The sequence below is a fragment of the Talpa occidentalis genome, unplaced genomic scaffold, assembly GCF_014898055.3.
Source record: "Talpa occidentalis isolate TD23 unplaced genomic scaffold, MPIMG_talOcc4v2.1 talOcc4.12, whole genome shotgun sequence".
In the NCBI taxonomy this organism is placed as follows: domain Eukaryota; kingdom Metazoa; phylum Chordata; class Mammalia; order Eulipotyphla; family Talpidae; genus Talpa; species Talpa occidentalis.
The window spans coordinates 72,728,958-72,745,749 of record NW_023601212.1 but is presented as its reverse complement, the minus strand read 5'-3'; the positions used below and the strand labels follow the sequence as shown (position 1 = coordinate 72,745,749).

Below are 16,792 nucleotides of genomic sequence, written 5' to 3'. Positions count from 1 at the left end.
CATCCATCATACAGACATCTGGTCTCCTCTGAGAGAGTAAGCTCTGTCATGTTAAAGGTCCCAGGCTGGATTCTCAGCCGTCATTGGGAGCCCTGGACACTCATGTTGTTGCAGAGGCTCATGGCCCCCAGTTCCACCCTCATTGGCTAGATATGCCCCTGACAACCCTGAGCTTAAGTTTGCTCATCTGACACTGAGCAGTTCTGGAGCCTGCCTTGCCTCCTCAGGCCGGTCCATGGGGCTGGGTCCTACTGTGCTCAGGGAGCCTGTTTGCCACCTTGTCAGTCACACACTGTTTGTTCAGTCTGTACTAAATCCTGGGCACCAACTAATGGCTAGGAATAGGGTGCCCCTGTGCAGACTGGGCGATCTGGGGCTTCCAGAGGGGGAGTACTGCCTAGGACCCGGCTGTGAGCAAGGGGCAGAGTCCAGGGCTGCCCTGAATATGGTTCCCAGCATGTGCTCTTCACTACTGAGCTCAACTTGCTAAACAGTGGGATGCCAGTCAGAGTGTTGTGGTGCTGGAATGTCCTACTTCCTCCTCCGTGAAATGGGGGCAGTCCCCCAATGCTGTGGGAAGGAGATGAAGGGTCCTGCAGATGAGAGGCCAGAAACTGGTTCAGCAGGGGTAGTTCTGGAAGATCCTCCCCACCCGCACCACCACCCCTACAGGGGGCACGCCTGCTCCTGAGAAGGAGGGGTCTATGCAGGTGCCCAATCTGGCAGCCCTGAGATCTGGGCTTCATGCCCAGCATGGCTTACTGGCATCCAGGCCGTACCCACCTCAAGGAGAAGGTTGAGGAAACAGAGCCCCCACCTCAGGGACCCCAAATTCTTGCCTCCAGCACCCCAGCCACATTATGCTTTCCTGCCGCCAGGGGTATCCCTCCTAGTGAGATCCCTTGACCGAACTCTGGGGTGATGACCAGCCTGCCCAGCTCTCCCCATGCCGCCCACCTTGCTTGCTCATATTTCCAGGCTTTTCACAGGCTGTGCCCTCTGCTAACATGTTCCTCTGTGACCCTCTGCCACACTGACCTCTCCGCCAGGCTGAGAGGGCCCTTCTAGGGTCCTACAGCATCCATTTCTGTAACCCTGGCCCATGGAAGAGCCCAACGCACACAGGTGCTCAATTAAAGCGTGTGCAATCAGTCACGTGAACTGCCCTGGGCTGACAGGACCCCCACCCTGCACTCAGGAGCAGCCAAGGCAGCTTAAGTGACTCAGCAGGAGATAGTCAGAAAACTATCACCCCACTGCACCCCTTAGCTGTGCAACAGGACATCAATCTTGGAGGTGGTGAGCACCCCACGGCAAGAGGTGTGCAGATCTGGGAGGCGGTCAGGTTCCTTAGGCTGCCTTAGCTCTGGGGTCTGTGTAAGGACATGGACAACACCTCAAGAGACAGGCCCTGTGGTAAGGGGCCCTGCCGGCAGGGATGGGGCTCCGGCTGCCTCATGTCAGGGCAGGTGGCGCAAAGCAGGCCCAGCCACTTCTGGTGCCAACAGCCTGCCTGCCCCTCAAAGTGATGCCTCCACCCCTCCCAGTCGACCACCAGGGTTTTGGAGACCCAAGTGGGGCACAGACAGACAGAGGCTTGTAAACTCGGCCACCTGTCACCCAGCATGCCTGGCCCAGTCCCCACCCTGCCTGCCCAGTCCCCACCCTCAGTGGGCCCCTCTGAGCAGCAGCCCTGACCCCCCCCCCCACCCCTGTTCCAACCACAGAGACTGTCACTGGGAGTGAGCTCCTCTGTACAGTGCGGGGAACAGTTGGTGGCTTCAGAAGGCCCTGGGATTTGAGGTGTCTGCTGTGCAGACCCTCGTGGTCTCCACACCTGGTATTCTCCCACTTGTAGACACAGGTGGTGGTGAGCATGGGAGAGATCCGTGATCCTCCTGCCCCACACAGGAGCTATGCTGAGGGTGTCCTGCCCCAGACCCAGAGCATGGGGAGAGCAGGGGCTCCTCCCTGCAGAGCCAGGACTGGGTTGCAAAGCACTGAGGTCCCTGTGCTGATGGGGAGACTGAGGCAGAGGGCCATGACCTGCAGGAAGGGGCAAGCAGTGAGCACAGTGTGTTCTCTCCAACAAGGCCAGGGACGAGGATGCCCCAAGCACAGGACCCAGACATCATACCCCCAGACAGTCTCTGGACCCCTGCTCGCTGCCACAGGCTCGACCCCACATTCCACACACGCCTGTCGCTTTAAGCTGCCTGGCTGTCCCCTGCAAACCGCTCGTTCCACATTCTCGGGGTGGTGGGGGTGGGTGGGGTGCTGGCACGCCCTCCTGCCCAGAGGCCTATAAGGCACAGGGTGGGGACGTGGGCCCAGGAAAGGGAGCTGGGGCCTCGCGCCTGCGTCCTCATGGCCTTGCTGCTCCTGGGGCTCCTGCTGTTCCTGGGGCTGTGGGGGCTAGTCCATGTCTGCACCCGAGCCCCCTCCCCAGACTCACACTGGCCCCCAGGGCCGCGCCCGCTGCCCCTCATCGGGAACCTGCACTTGCTGCGGGTGTCTCAGCAGGACCGGTCGCTGATGGAGGTAAGTTGGGGAGGAAAGGTCCTACAGCTCTTCTCCCTCATCCTGGGCCCCAAGCAGGCTCCCCACCAGCCCCAGTCTTAAGAACTGTGGCACCTCTAACCCATTTCAAGGGAAGTCCAACTCTGTTGGCTGGGACCCCTGTGGGGTAGGAGCCTGGCACTGGTCTGGCTGGGGACACAGAAGGCCCAAGTACCTCCCTGGCCACAGGAAAGCAGATACACCATCCAAGGAGCAGTGGGCCAGGAAGGACAGGCTAGGAGGGCTCCCTGAAGGAGGCAGCATTTGCTGATAGCCTGCAGGGCCAGGCTTTGTGGCACCAGAAGGGAGGGGCAGGCACTCCTGGGAACATCCCTGTGTGGCAGAGGCTGGACAATGAACTAAAAAGGACCTGCTCACAGAGGTACCATGGGGCAGGTAGATGCCGTCCAAGTGTAGCTAGACCCGGGCAGGAGGCTAGAAGGTCCTCATCCCATGTTAAAGGCAGGCTGCCTTGCTTCGCAGCTAGGAGTTACTGGCTTAAGGGTGAAGTGAGGTGCAGGCCTAGCCCCTGGGCCCCTGAGGGCCACCCAGCCAACCTTCCCCTCCCAGCTCTTTGCTGTGATCTCTGCTTCCAGTACTGCCCTGGGCTGCCAGGCAGGTGGGTGGAGAAGAGGGGCAGTGGTTCAGCTACTCAGGGGAGCTGAGGACCCACACAGTGCCCTGGACTGAAGCAACTTCCCCACCAAGTTGCAGGCACTGGGCTCAGGGCTCTGTGTCCAGTGCTGGCACCAGAGACCACTGACTCTCTTGCTGGTGGCAAGTGGCCAGTGGATAGGATGGCAGAGCCAGGTTGAATCCCAGCTTCTCAGTATACACGATGAACAGCCACTCACTCCCTGTCTCCAGACTTCAGCTCCCTCACCTGTGATGCAGGGCCACGACAGCCCTCCCCACTTTGGGGCAAAGGGGATGGCACACACTGAGGCCACAGCAGCCAGCTCTTACTGGGCTGCTATGGCTCTTGTCCTCCTACTGGGTGGGACAGGCTAGGGTGAGAAAAACTTTCCTTTTCCCCAAAAAGACCTTTTTCCCCAAAAAGCCATATCCCACATTCCTGGAGACATTGCTCCCCAGACCTGCTCTGGCCAAATGGACCTCCCCTCTGTGGCACCGGGGCATTTGTTCACCCTGCCCCGGTAAGGCAGCTGGGGGAGATCCCAGAACCAGAGGGAGGGGCCACCCCTTGATCCCTGCCTGTGCCCCCAGCTCTCAGAACGCTATGGGCCGGTGTTCACTGTTCACTTGGGGCGCCAGAAGATGGTGGTGCTGACAGGCTACGAGGCTGTGAAGGAGGCCCTGGTGGGCACCGGACAGGAGCTGGCTGACCGGCCCCCCATCGCCATCTTCCAGCTCATACAGGGCGGCAGGGGTAGGTATTTGCCGGCGGTGGTGGCTTTGGCTGAGGGCAGGGGCAGGAACTGGCTCAGCTCCTGCAGGCCTGCTGGGCATGGGAGCCCCTGGACCCCTGGAGCGGTGGGGGCACTGAGAAGGGTCCTTTCCTCCTGGCAAGTGTGGTTCTCAGGGAAATACAGGGTGTCCACGGGCAGGCAGTACCCCAGGGAGCAGCAAACTGGGGACCCACCAAGAGGAATGGAGGCTATTTCCTAGGATCGTTCTAGGAGAAGAATCTTGGGAATGGCGAGGCTCCAGCCAGGGTCCTGACCCGGTTCCACCCAGTGTGCTCCCTGCATGTGTCACCTGGTGGGTGCTTACTAGGCATGGTCTGGCCTGCAGGCATCTTCTTCTCATCCGGGGCTCACTGGAGGGCCGCCCGCCAGTTCACCGTTCGCACCCTCCACAGCCTGGGTGTGGGGCGGGGGCCTGTGGCTGACAAGGTTCTGCAGGAGCTGAGGTGCCTCATGGGGCAGCTGGATGGCTATGGAGGTGAGTGAGGGCTGGGGACACCCTCTTCCCAATGGTCTTCATCCCTGAAGTCTGTCTCTGTCCCCCGTCCCCCAGGTCAGCCCTTCCCCCTGACCCTGCTTGGCTGGGCTCCCTCCAACATCACCTTCACACTCCTCTTCGGCCAGCGGTTCGACTACAGGGACCCCGTGTTCGTGTCCCTACTGGGACTCATTGATGAGGTCATGGTCCTGCTGGGGACCCCTGGCCTGCAGGTGAGAGAGTACTGCCCCCTGGCTTCTTGAGACAGGCTGGGTGGGGGGCCCAGCACCACCCCACACCCTTGAGAGGTGGGCAGCCTTGGAATGGATCCAGGGGGCCTGCAGCACATCCTGTCTCTGACGCCAATTGACCAGAGACCTCAGGCCTGTGTCCCATGCTCTGTGAAATGCAGGGTGCCTAAGCAGGAGTCCTGCCTCCCATTCCTGCACCTCCCCATCAGCAACAGATGCTCAAAGGTGGGGGTTGGAGACTGGGCGTTTCTTCCTGGGACACGGGTCTCCCAAGTTCCCTAGTCCTTAGGACCCAGGGGTCTTCCATCCGACATCAGTCCTTGATGTCTTGAAAATCATAAGAACCAGTTCCCCCTATTGTCAGACTCTGGGGTTGCGTGCGATTCACTCTTTTCCAAAAGGTAAAAGCATCTTTGTAGCTTCCGTCATCGATCACTCTGCCGTTCTCTTAGGCACCCACATCTCAGGGTGGTTTGTGTCTTTATGGTGGCTTCGTGGCTCACACGCCTTCTCACCCTGATCCTCTGACATGAAGCTGTGGGCAGGTGGGGTTGCTGCTGGCCCCCTGATAAGAAGAACCTAGGAAGTGAGTCCTAATTCTGGCCATAGTCAAGTGTGTGTGGGGGACCTCTGGTGTCCTCTGGGCAGGAATATTCAGCCTCCGCGAGAAAGCCAGTCCTGCCAAGGCCAGCCAGGGGCCCCCGCCACCAACGTGGTGGCCTGTGTCCTGGATATGGTCATGGCTGGTGCGGAAACTAGGAGGGTGCAGTCAGATGGGTCAGCTCCTGGGGCCAGGGAATGTTCCATCCTGTTCCGTTCCTGTGACCAGCTCCACATGATTTGCTCCCAGGGGTCGATAATGTTCAGGGGCCAGAGCAGAGCTAGGCTGAGCTGGGATAGCAGGTAGCATCTATTGAGCACTGACTGCGCGCAGACGTGTCAGACAGACTGCTGTGAACCCTGGCTCATGGCGGCATGAGCTGGAGCCAGAAGTTTGCAAATTCTTCCATTTTTTTAATGACTTGCAGCAGAATTTAAAATTATTTCTGTAGCAGCAACCCTTTCCCTTCTCCATGTCACCACTTTGGTGGAGGAGGCAGGGCCAGGTTTTCAGGGGACCTGCAGGTGTGCGTCCTCCTTCCCGTACCCCACCCAAAGGTTTCATCTAAGTCTCACTGGCCCCACCAGGAGGGCGAGGGGCCCCTGGCATGTCTGCCTAGTGCCTGGGGTGCGCGAGGGGTCTGGACATGTGAACACACCTAACCAAGGAATGATTCACTCCACTGGGGGGAACGGGGCCTCACCCTCATCTCCACCCCGCCTCTGCCCCCAGCTGTTCAACATCTACCCCTGGCTTGGGGCCCTGTTCCAGCTGCATCAGCCCGTGCTGCGAAAGATTGAGGAGGTTCGAGTCATCTTGAGGACGCTCCTGCAGGCCAGGCGGTCACCCACACCCACCAGAGGTCCTGTGCAGAGCTACATGGACGCCCTGATGCAGAAGGGCCAGGTGTGGGGGAGACCCACCCCCACCTTGAGGAGGCCTGGGAGCATCCCAGGGACCCACCCAGGAGGAGCTGGGCTGGGAAGGGGTCTGTGTTGGTCCTGCACCTCGTTCCTCCACCTCCTGACTAGGCACCTCTCTGGGCCTCAGTCTCATCTGTGAAACGGGCATTCACAGTGCCCGCCTCCTGGTTGGGAGGATGCCATGAGCCCAGATGGAGTGGGTGCTCCTAATTGTTCTTTCTGTCAAAATTCAGGGTCCTACCTCTCAAGCCCAGGGCTGGGTGGGGCCCCACAGATCCCAACCTCCCGCTGAGCCACCCCCCACCCACTTCTGCAGGGGAAAGATCCAGATGGCCTATTTGCTGAGACCAATGTTGTGGCCTGTATCCTGGACATGGTCATGGCTGGTACGGAAACTACCTCAGCCACGCTGCAGTGGGCCGCCCTCCTGATGGGCAAGCACCCAAGTGTGCAGGGTAAGACCCCATGCCCCGAGGCTGGCCCTGGGTGGGGTCCTCCCAGTTGAGGGGCTGAAGGTTCCCGGGGATGCTGGTGCTACCCTCTGCCGCAGGTCGGGTGCAGGAGGAGCTGGACCGTGTGTTGGGGCCTGGGAGGCTTCCCCGGCCGGAGGACCAGCGGTCACTGCCTTACACCAACGCTGTGCTGCATGAGGTCCAGCGATTCATCACCCTTCTGCCCCATGTGCCCCGATGCACAGCGGCCGACACCCAGCTGGGTGGCTATCTGCTTCCCAAGGTGGGAGGGGCCTACAGCCCTGGCCCGTCCCCTGCACCCCCCTCACAGGGCTAGCACTCCTCACTCGTACCTTTTTTTGGGTGGGAGGGATGGGTTGGTAGTCTTGGGAACCCTGGGGTGCCTGATGTCATGGGAAACAGGAAAGGGGGTTCCAGAGTAGGTGGGTCTGTCCTTGGCCCCTCAGGTCCCTTAAACCTGGGACTTCAGCAAAGCAGGACTAAGGTGTCACCTGGTCTTGCTGAGTGCCACAAGTGAAATGGGGATAACACTGAACACAACTGGTGCACCCCAACTACCTTTTCTCCTTGGGGCCCCTCCACTCTGTGCTCCCAGTGTGGAGTACACCTGGGTGGGTGGGGTAACCAGGCTTGGCCCACCTGTTGCCCCGCCACAGGGCACAACCGTGGTTCCTCTGCTGAGCTCTGTACTTCTGGACAAGACTCAGTGGGACACCCCTGGCCAGTTCAATCCGGGCCACTTCCTGGACGCTGATGGGCGCTTCGTGAATCGGGCGGCCTTCTTGCCTTTCTCTGCAGGTGCCTGAAGCTTTGAGGTGGGGGAGACATGGGTGGCCTGGGGAACGCAGGGACTCCAGACTGGTGGGCAGGACCCCTCCCCTACCTTCACCTGAGGGTCCCAGGACCTGCTCCCACCTACTCATAGGGCGTGTGGGTCAGCCCATGCCTCTGCCTCAGGGGACAGGTCTGAAGAACCCACTCCTGCCTTGGTTTCCCCCTCAGGCCGCCGCGTATGCGTCGGGGAAAGCCTGGCCAGGATGGAACTGTTCCTGCTGTTCGCAGGCCTCCTCCAGAGATACCGCCTGCTGCCCCCACCTGGCCTCAGCTCCACTATGCTGAACACCACCCCTGCCCCTGCCTTCACCATGCGGCCGCCAGCACAAGCCCTGTGTGCCGTGCCCAGGTCCCAGGGGTGCTGACTGCGGGAGGTACAGCATGCACTGTGGCAGCCTCCCAAGGCCACTGCTCCCAGCTCCCCTGGAGGGTCTGAGTTATGCCCCCTCGGGGCAGGATGGACAGCGCACAGCCCCTCATCAGCCCCTTGCTGGACTCTACAGACCGTTCCAGAGACAGTGTCCACTATGGGCCTGAGCAATCCCATCTTGTGGGGATTGAAAAACAACCCTCATCTGGGCACCATGGGGTGGCAGGAGAACCCCTTCCCTTTCTCCATAATCAACAGCACCACCTGGGTCTGATTCATCTTCCTAAGGCACCATAATCTTCTCTAGGTCCTCAGTACCCTGAGAATTATGGGTCCGGTCCTCCCCCAAATGCAAAGTTGGGCTTACCTCCCTTCCTTGATCTTCCTCTTCCCTTCACCCTGACCCTTAGCTGTCAGTCACTGCTCTGACTGCACCCAGCCTCCACCAGCCCACTGGTGCAGTGCCCCTTCTCCCAGCCAGGACCCCCTGCTGCTTCCTTTCCCTGTTTTTTCCTTCCACATCACTCTCACATTCAGCTCCCCACCAGGACCAGCATTAGCCAGCATTCCCACCAGGCATGGGGGCTCCTGACCTGCAGTAGGGGGAGCAGGGAGACAGCAGGTGGTCGCTGGGTCCAGGGACAATATCCACCCAGAGGCAGCATCCATTTGCACCATGCTGGGCTCTGGGATCTGCTAGGTCTTCTGCAGACCCCACTGTCCCTGGAGCTCAAGAAAGACACATGCCCTGGGGGAGGGGTGTTCTGCCTGTAAGCCAGGACCCTGAGCTCTGGGGGAATCGGTATGCCCTTATTGGCAGATGGCCAATGGAGAGGTAGCTGCCAGTAGGTTCGGATCTGCAGGGTGGACAGTGGAATTTGGATGTGAAGGATGTGGGAGTTTACAGGGAGGGTGCTGAGAAGCCCCCAAGGTGTGACCTTGTCCGCCTCTTAGGACTTGATGCAAACCAGGAAACTGAGATCCTGGCCACCCAAAGCTCAGCAGCTTCCATCCACCCCACCCCCCAAGATGTATGGCTGCCACTGTGGCAGGGCCTCCTGCGGGGAGCAGACCCAGTCTCCATACCCGAGGGGCACGTTTCCCTTAGACTCAAAGATGCTGGGAGGCCAGGAGGCCGGGCTTGGGTGCAGGGCTGGGACTCAGGGAAGTTAAGATCCACCTACGCCAGCCTCCCTGTGGTGGGGTTTCTTCAACATGGGCCTCCATGGGACATACGCATACACACTACTCTTTTATCTGAAATTGAAACTTACCTGGTCCCTGGTATCTGGCAATCCTCCTGGAAACCTGCCTCTGCTCAGATGGCCTAGGAACCTGGCCATGCAGTGTTGGTACTGTCCTGAGCCAGCGTGGGACTTGCAGCCTTGGGCCTCCGGTCCTGGTGCCCTCCCTGGAGCCAGTCTGTCCCATAGATGGGTTGGCACAGCTTCTAGGGGTGGAGAGGGGGACTTTGAGAGCAGCCAGGCCAAATGCCGCCTCTGAGTGCCTTTTCTCTGATTTACTTTTACATCCCCCACCCCCACCCCACCCCTCTTGCACATCTCTTGTCTGCCCCTGGGCCCTTCCCATGACCAAAGCCTTGGCTTTTCAGTCAAAAGCCTAGAACTGAGTCATTGTGGGAGAAAGGGGTCCTCGCTGGGCAGAGCATACAGGGGTGGGAGGGTGGCACGACGGGCAGGGGCTGGGGTGTGGCAAGCAGTTAGCAAAGCTGATGTATTCTGCACAGTGGTGCCCCCTAAGATTATACCTCGCCTTCTCCATGGAGGGAGGCACGGGTTGGGGTCCCTTTTGGGGTGCTTCCTGAGGACTCAGGGAGCGTCAGGTTAGCGAAAAGCCTGACCATGGTGGTGAAGCGGGGCAGGCACTTAGGGGAGCACTAATCGGTGAACAGACAAACCTAGGGCAGCCACTGCCAGGGTTGGTCCTCGGGCCCAGGGATCCAGGGAGAAGTACCCATGCGCCGCGGTGGGGCAGTGTCCACAGGTTAAAATGAAATGACCCAGAACTGCTCAACACACGACTTCTCCAACACCTGGGACAAGTGTCGGGTGTGGGGTGGGGCAGGTTTCCTAGTAATTATGGGCAGGGGCCTGCCACGGGGGAAAGGGGAGGCGGCTCTGCAGAGGAGGTACTGTGCATATATCTTTTATTTCCTGGGAAACTGGGTGGGGATGGGTGGCAAGCATATGCTTTATTGTTCTCTTCTCTCGTCTATCTGTCTGAAATATTTTAACACCAAGGGGCACAGGGGACCTCCCAAGGCTGGGGATCCACCTGGACTGGATAGGGGGGTGCTTTTGGGTAAATTCATACTACAAAATTGGCAGGAATCTGATCTAACTTCATCCTGGTGAACAACTCAGAACACCCTGGAATGCAGGGGAACGTTCCAGAATGGCAGCGGAAAACCCTTTTCCAAGAAACTGTAGTTTGAAGAGACTCAGTCCACCTCCCGGGTATGGGCTCTGAAGGGAGGAGGTGGAGGCCTTTTTAAAATCATTACTTTTAAAAGAGTTGATTTTACCAATGACCTTCACTTTGTTGTAATTCCAGCACAACCCTGTTTAAGAAAGTCACTTCCCAGTAGGAGCCAGGTTCAGGTCCTCTGGGGATGAGTGAGCTTCATTCGGAACAGCAAGACGCAGAAACTGAGATACACTTTTGTAATTTGTAAGAACAGGTGTCCAAATGAACTACGTTCAAAGCTGACTTTTAAGTTTTCTCAAAAGAATCCAATGAATTAGTGGATATTTTATGGGACTTGTTTTAATTTGCCAAGCACAAATTTAAAAAGCTTTTGTGCTCAGTTGGAAGGTAGAGATCCTGGTGGGAAAGTTTAGTTTTTAAAATGTGCAGCTCTGGGTCCTTGTGGCTGGGATTCCCCCCATCCCCATAGGTCCTGCAGGTGAGAGCAAGAACCAGCGGATAGTGGTGCCCCTGAACCGCATCGGGGGCAGGGCTGAGCAGTGAGGGCTCTGTCAGACTTGGAGGACCCTGAAGGGTCTCCACATACATGGTGAGGGGTACACCCGGGTGTAGTTCAGGAACCCTGTTTTGGGGTGGGGAGCTCTGGTAGATCTTTAGGAGGCATGTCTGACATTCTGGTGGGGTTGGGCCAACCAGGTCCACGAATGACTTCAGTGTCCTGGTGGCCCATTGAGGAAGCTTCTGGTCCCTGCCACAGGATGGCCACAGCCTGATGCCCTAGTGGGCATGCATATGTTGGTCATCTGGTTCAAGGTCCCCCCCATGCCAGCTGCTTCTAGGGCCCCTGCCACCCCAGTGGACAGTCACCAAAGTCCAGACAAAGACCTGAGGCAGGCTGGGCAGGGAGTTTGTGCTCCAGAGGGGAGCAGGGCCCTGGGTGCCTTCCCAGAGAATCAAGACAATCTGGAGGCACTGATCCCTCTCCCTGCTTGAGGCTGACAAGCAAAAATCATGTAACAACCTGAAGGTGTGCGATTTCTGACACACGAGACCAAGATGAACGCGCTCATCACTCCACCTCCTGACTCACCACCTCTCATCCCATTTTACATGAGGAAACTGAGGCTGAGGTCTTAGCCTTTCCACAGGAGATAAAGCCAGACCCCCTGCAAACTAGGCAGTATCAACACTCCACCTTCAAGTGATAAAAATATAATTTAATAAAAACAGAGCGAGCAACTATCAGAGCTGCATTTAACACATCAGGATGGAGCAGTGGGGTGTGGGGGGGCCCCACGCTGGGGCTGCCTGCCCTCCACACGAGGACCCACCCCCACACCCATAGACCAGTTGTTCGGAACTTCAGGGGGTCAGACACCCAGTCTGGGTGGTGATGGGTCACCTGTCATTTCTGCTTCAACCACCTAGTTGGTTTGGGTGGCTTCTGTTTTTGTATTTTTCCTATTCTATTATCATATCTTATTGTAATGCATTTACATGCATAAAATTTACCATCTTAACCTTTTTTAAGTATCCATTTGGGGCATTAATATTCACACTGGCGGGCAGTCATCCCCACCATCCATCACCAGAACTTTCTCATCATTCCAATCTAGAGTTCTATTCCATCTCCTCCCCCAGCCTCTGGCACCCACCGTCTATTCTCTGCCTCTGTGGCTCTGACAGCTCTAAGGACCTCACATACGTGGAATCACACAGCGTTTGTCCTTTTGTGTCTGGCTTATTTCACTCAGCATATGTCCTCAAGGATCATCCGGAATGTAGCAATGGCATTCCCTTCCTTTTAAGGCTGAATGATCTGCCGTGATGTGAATGGACCACGTTGTGTTTATCCATTCATCCCATGACGGTCACGTCCAAGTTCTGGATGCTGTCTCCTGCTGGCTGCACCTCCAGTGAGCTCAGCCCCACACTGCACAGCTTCTGGGAGAAGCCTCTGCCAGCATCCACCCGAGGCTCCCCAGATGCTGTGAGGCGACGGGCTCTCTCGATGTCTGTTTCTGCATCCTGCACTGGGTCAGGAGTGGAGGGAGTTTCTGGGGCTGCTCTGGGCTCCAGATCTGTCACCGGCTCCAGGGTTGGCCCCCAGCCACACCGCATGTGCCTTGCAGTATCTCTCCTAAGTCAAAGAAAAACAAAACCACGCAGCCCCCAAACCATAAGCAAACTCTGCTGAACAAACACAGGCTGCTGTGGCCTCAGCTCAAAGGCCCATGGGGCTCCAAGAGGAGACATTCTTCTGGGAAGCCAGTGGAGCCACCAGTGAAACTGCTACCCGCGGGGTGTAGGTGCCTGTGCGCTCAAGCACACACAGATGCACGCAAGGGCTGAAGATCATGTCGGGGCAGGCCCTCGGGGTCCCTCTGCTCTTAGTCGCCCTCCTGTCACTGGGCAGGGCAGGTCGCCCTACCCCCTCCATCTCTCCACCCCTTCACCCCCACCCAAAGACATTCTGGCTGGAGAAGCATTACAGAGCCAGAAGAATGTAAGGCAGAATACATGCTTATATAAAGATAGACTCGACTCTACTGGGGGCCTGAACTGAGGGGAAGAGCTATGCTGGGAAATGAGGTAGAAGAATCCTCATTTTCCTGGTTGGAGGACAAAGGCACATATCAATGGGTTGAGCAGGACGCTTCCACCTTCCCTCAGATTTGTGCCTCAAAGGGCTGAGGAGCTTCCCACCGCCCCTCGGTCCAGAAGGTTCCTAATTTGTCCCACCCATGCCCCCACAGAGAACACCATTCTTCCTAACAGCACTCCTGACTACGAGAGGGGTACACAGAGCTAGGATGAGAATGGACATGAAGCAACAACATGCCTGTTTTTAACATAAAATGCTGTTTTAACATTTTCCTTCTGGAGCAAAGTGCTTGGCCTCCAGCTTTGTGGGAAAGGTTTGCCTTGCTCCCCTCTGGGGACCGGATTCCTTGGTCAGCCTTGTGGTGCTGTTATTAACAGTCGCTCGAGTGTGCAGCGTGGTGTGTTCTGGAACAGCACACCCGTGTAGACATGAGTTGTTTCCTCCCGAGTCTCTGTGTCCCCTGAACCCAGCCACTGCCGTGCTCTGTCATCAAGAGCAGCTTGTTTTTAGGGTTTCATTCACGTGGGACCCCACGCATGCTCTTGCGCAGCCTGCTTTCCTTTCTCTCAGCACGCTGCTTTTGAGATGCAGCCTTGACGTCGCCTGAATCAATAGTTCTCTCCTATTTCCCAGTAGCGCTTACTTTGTTTATCCCTTCGCTTTCTGATGGGCAGCTGGGTTCTTTCCAGTTGGGGAGGCATGTTGAGAGGAAAAACAATAGCCATTATGAGGAAGCTGCTGGCCAGAGGTCCCAGGCAGGCCTGGGTGAGTTGGACTCACTGCCAGCCCTAAGTCTGGGCACGCTGCCCTGCCTTCCATGGCTTGGCCCAGGCCTCAGATACTTCCACCTTGGCTGCCCCTGGGGTCTCATCAGAGCGCCACATCTGGCTGGCATAGGGACCCCCAGGAGCTGCCTGTTTCCTGAGTTCTGCCCCATGGGATACATCTGCAGCATCTCCCCTTACCAAGGGAACTGTACTCGGTTCTGTCGGGATCTCCTGGGGAGGAAGAGCCCTCCTTGAGCTGGTGTCTAGGGGAGTCTGTGCTCAAATGAGGGGGTGAGTCCAGCTCTCCAGGGCCCTTCTCCATGAAAAAACAAGGGAAACTTTCCCTTTTCGATTTGGGTGCTGGGGAACACAGAACCATGGTTCTTGATGCTGATTACTGCAAAGGCATGTTCTTTGTATCTTGTGGGGCTTCTGTATGCCTAATTCTCAGTGTATTTTTAAGATGTTTCACAGCTGAAGAACAGTGAGGCGGCACCCCAACTGCTCCAGTGTCCATGGACTACCCGTGGAGCCAGGATGCCCTGCTGGGCTGCTGACCCACTTCACAGACTTGCACTGACTTGTGCTTCACAAGTGCTTTCCCATTTATGATGTCACCTGATGGAACACCAGGTTCCATCCCGAGAGGAGACATTCTTCTGGGGACTGGGAAGTCAGCAGAGCCACCCGCTGTCGCTGCTACCCATAGGGTGCAGGCACATGCACACACACAGGGCTGGAGAGCATGGCAGGGGCAGGGGTCTCCAGAAGCTCCTCTGCCCTCAGCTGCCCTCCTCGCTCTGTCTCTAATGGCCATCCTTGGGCCAAAGAAGAAGCTGGTCCAGTCACTCCCACACAGAAGAGGCTTTCAGATGCACCTGCAGTGCGAGATGGGGTCGGCAAACAACCACACAGCAGCACAACCACACAGCAGTACGCCTGTTCACAGGCAGCATGTTTGTGTGTGTGTGTGTGTGTGTGATCTTCGGAGTCTGTTCTTACAGGCGAGAAGCGGGTGGGATCTGCCCAGCCCCTTTGGACATGTGGGTCCAGCTCTCGAGCTCAGATCACCCCACCACAGGGACCTACCGTCACCAGAAGCATCTGTCCACAAAGTTTTTCATCGTAACTGGAGCTAAAGTCACGGCAGGTACCGATGGTTCCAAAGCAAGGCTGGGGATACTGTGCTGGGGTGGTATCCCTGGGGACCACAGCCAGGGAGGCCCAGCCAGGCTAGGGAAGCCTGAGACCCTAGCCTGTGCCTGTACCACATGGTTAGCGTTGCAGTGAACAACATTATGCTATGTGTTCCAACCAACCAAGATGCACAGTGTTCTGATCGCCTACTGCACCCCAATAACACTGACTCTGCTAGGGGGCAGCAGGGGCACACAGTGCAGCCATCAGAGGACCTACCATGGCCTGAGTGCCAACTGGGGTGTTGAGAGGCTGAATCCCCAGGATGAGTGTGATGAGAGTCGAGTGGCACTTGTGCTTTGTGCCACACTGGGAGGGGCCTGAGCTCAGGGGGGAGGTGTCAAAGGCCCTAAGGCCCAGTTTTAAATCCACCATTTTATGATGCAGGTCGCCTTCCTGAAGGTGTCTCAGGCCCTAGCTGCTGGCTGACAAGCAAGGACCACTGTTCCCTGGTGCAGCCTGGGAAACTCAGAGCCCTGGGCTTGTGGGGTTCTGGGTCCACGTGTTCTTCTATTTTTGTGCAGAGAGCAGGCATTTCCGGGCTGGAACATGCTCCCTGCCAATACTTGGAAGTGGCAGGCCTGCCGAGTTAGTGGTCAGTCAGTCCACAGCCAAAGTGTGTGGGAGGTGCTGGCCCGGGGGCCATCCCAGGGAGGCCACAGCTGTGGGTGGCCTCCTGGCCCGACACATGCTCACCCTCAGGAAAAGCGCTACATAGTCTGCAGGCATATGAGAACGAATTGCATAGAACAAGCGCCTCAGCCAACTCAGGCTTGATTTATTGAAAATACAGCCGGATTTTCCCTGTCAAGTGAGGCTGTGGAATGGCCCGGGGAGGTTGCCGGGGAAAGGACAAGCCACAGTCAGGACACTTTGGCAAATGCAAGGCCCAAATTCTGGGGACCCCTCACACCTCAACATTGATGAACTGCAGTTGGTGGGAAAGGCCACCTCTGATCAATCACTAAGGCGTCCCTGGTGGAAAGAAACATTTCCGTCAGAAAGCAGTTTCCTCAGGCGATGGAAGGCCACCGAGGCAGGACTAGTGTCTCAAGGTTACGTCACCATGTTCTTCAGTGAGGCATCGAAAACCAACATGATCTATACACAGTTTCCAGCTAAGGAAGGTCAGGGGAGAGAAAGGCAGTTCTTCCTGTGTCTGGTGACCAGGAGGTACATGACTTTGAACCTGGAGGCCCCCAGGCCACTAGCCACTGCTGGAAGAAGGCATTCGGGCTGAATCCTGAGAGGCCCAGGGCCACCCGGTTCTGCTGCAGGCAGTGGCCTTGCCCGCTGGCCACCCCTAGGAGAGCAGCTGCAGCACCTGCCGGATGCGCTGCATCTTCTCCAGCAGCAGGGGTTCTGGGTCGCCGGCGCCCTCCTTGTCCAGCTCCTGCATCATGGCTTCAGCCTTCTGCACAGTCAGCTCTCGGGCCTGGCCCTTCAGCCCCTCAAGGTAGGCCAGCAGGGTGGAAAAGTGCTCACTGGGAACCTGCCCAGGAAGGACGAGAAGAAGCGGGTGGGTTGGGGCCAGGCAGGGGTAGCAGGGGAAACATGGACACAGTGGGAAAGCAAGATGTCTGTGGTGTGAGGCCCAGGGCTCCTGGCCCAGCAGCCAGTGCTACGGGTTTTGCTCTTGTGCCTGAAAGGAGACTTGTCCATCCCACAGGATCCTGCTGCCAGGGCCGGAGGAGCTCAGGCAACCAGGCAGCAGAGGGCACCACACCAGTCTCTGGGCAAGCATCTGCTCCCACTCTGTCCTACTGGATGACAGGACAGGGACAGGGAGACAAGGGAGGAGCCAGCCTGCTGGAGTCCAGTGAGGAAGGTGAGGCCTAAGCTGCGAAACCAAATGATGC

General features: G+C 57.5%; 2 protein-coding genes across 2 annotated transcripts in view; one reads left to right on the top strand and one right to left on the bottom strand.

The window, feature by feature from the left end:
* Positions 1–2,348: 2,348 nt before the first annotated feature.
* Positions 2,349–7,988, top strand: LOC119241440 (cytochrome P450 2W1). Its single transcript, XM_037506732.2, has 9 exons — positions 2,349–2,541; positions 3,787–3,949; positions 4,315–4,464; positions 4,540–4,697; positions 6,049–6,222; positions 6,556–6,694; positions 6,790–6,974; positions 7,369–7,510; positions 7,715–7,988. Exons 1-9 carry the CDS (start codon positions 2,368–2,370, stop codon positions 7,909–7,911), a joined length of 1,482 nt encoding a protein of 493 aa, XP_037362629.1. The 5' UTR covers positions 2,349–2,367; the 3' UTR covers positions 7,912–7,988.
* A 7,164-nt stretch (positions 7,989–15,152) lies between these two features.
* Positions 15,153–16,792, bottom strand: part of CUNH7orf50 (chromosome unknown C7orf50 homolog) — a 115,935-nt gene continuing 114,295 nt past the window's right edge. Inside the window, exon 6 of the mRNA XM_054693560.1 lies at positions 15,153–16,425. Within this exon, the coding sequence (XP_054549535.1) occupies positions 16,237–16,425 (189 nt within the window). The 3' untranslated portion in view covers positions 15,153–16,236. The remainder of the gene's footprint in view (positions 16,426–16,792) is intronic.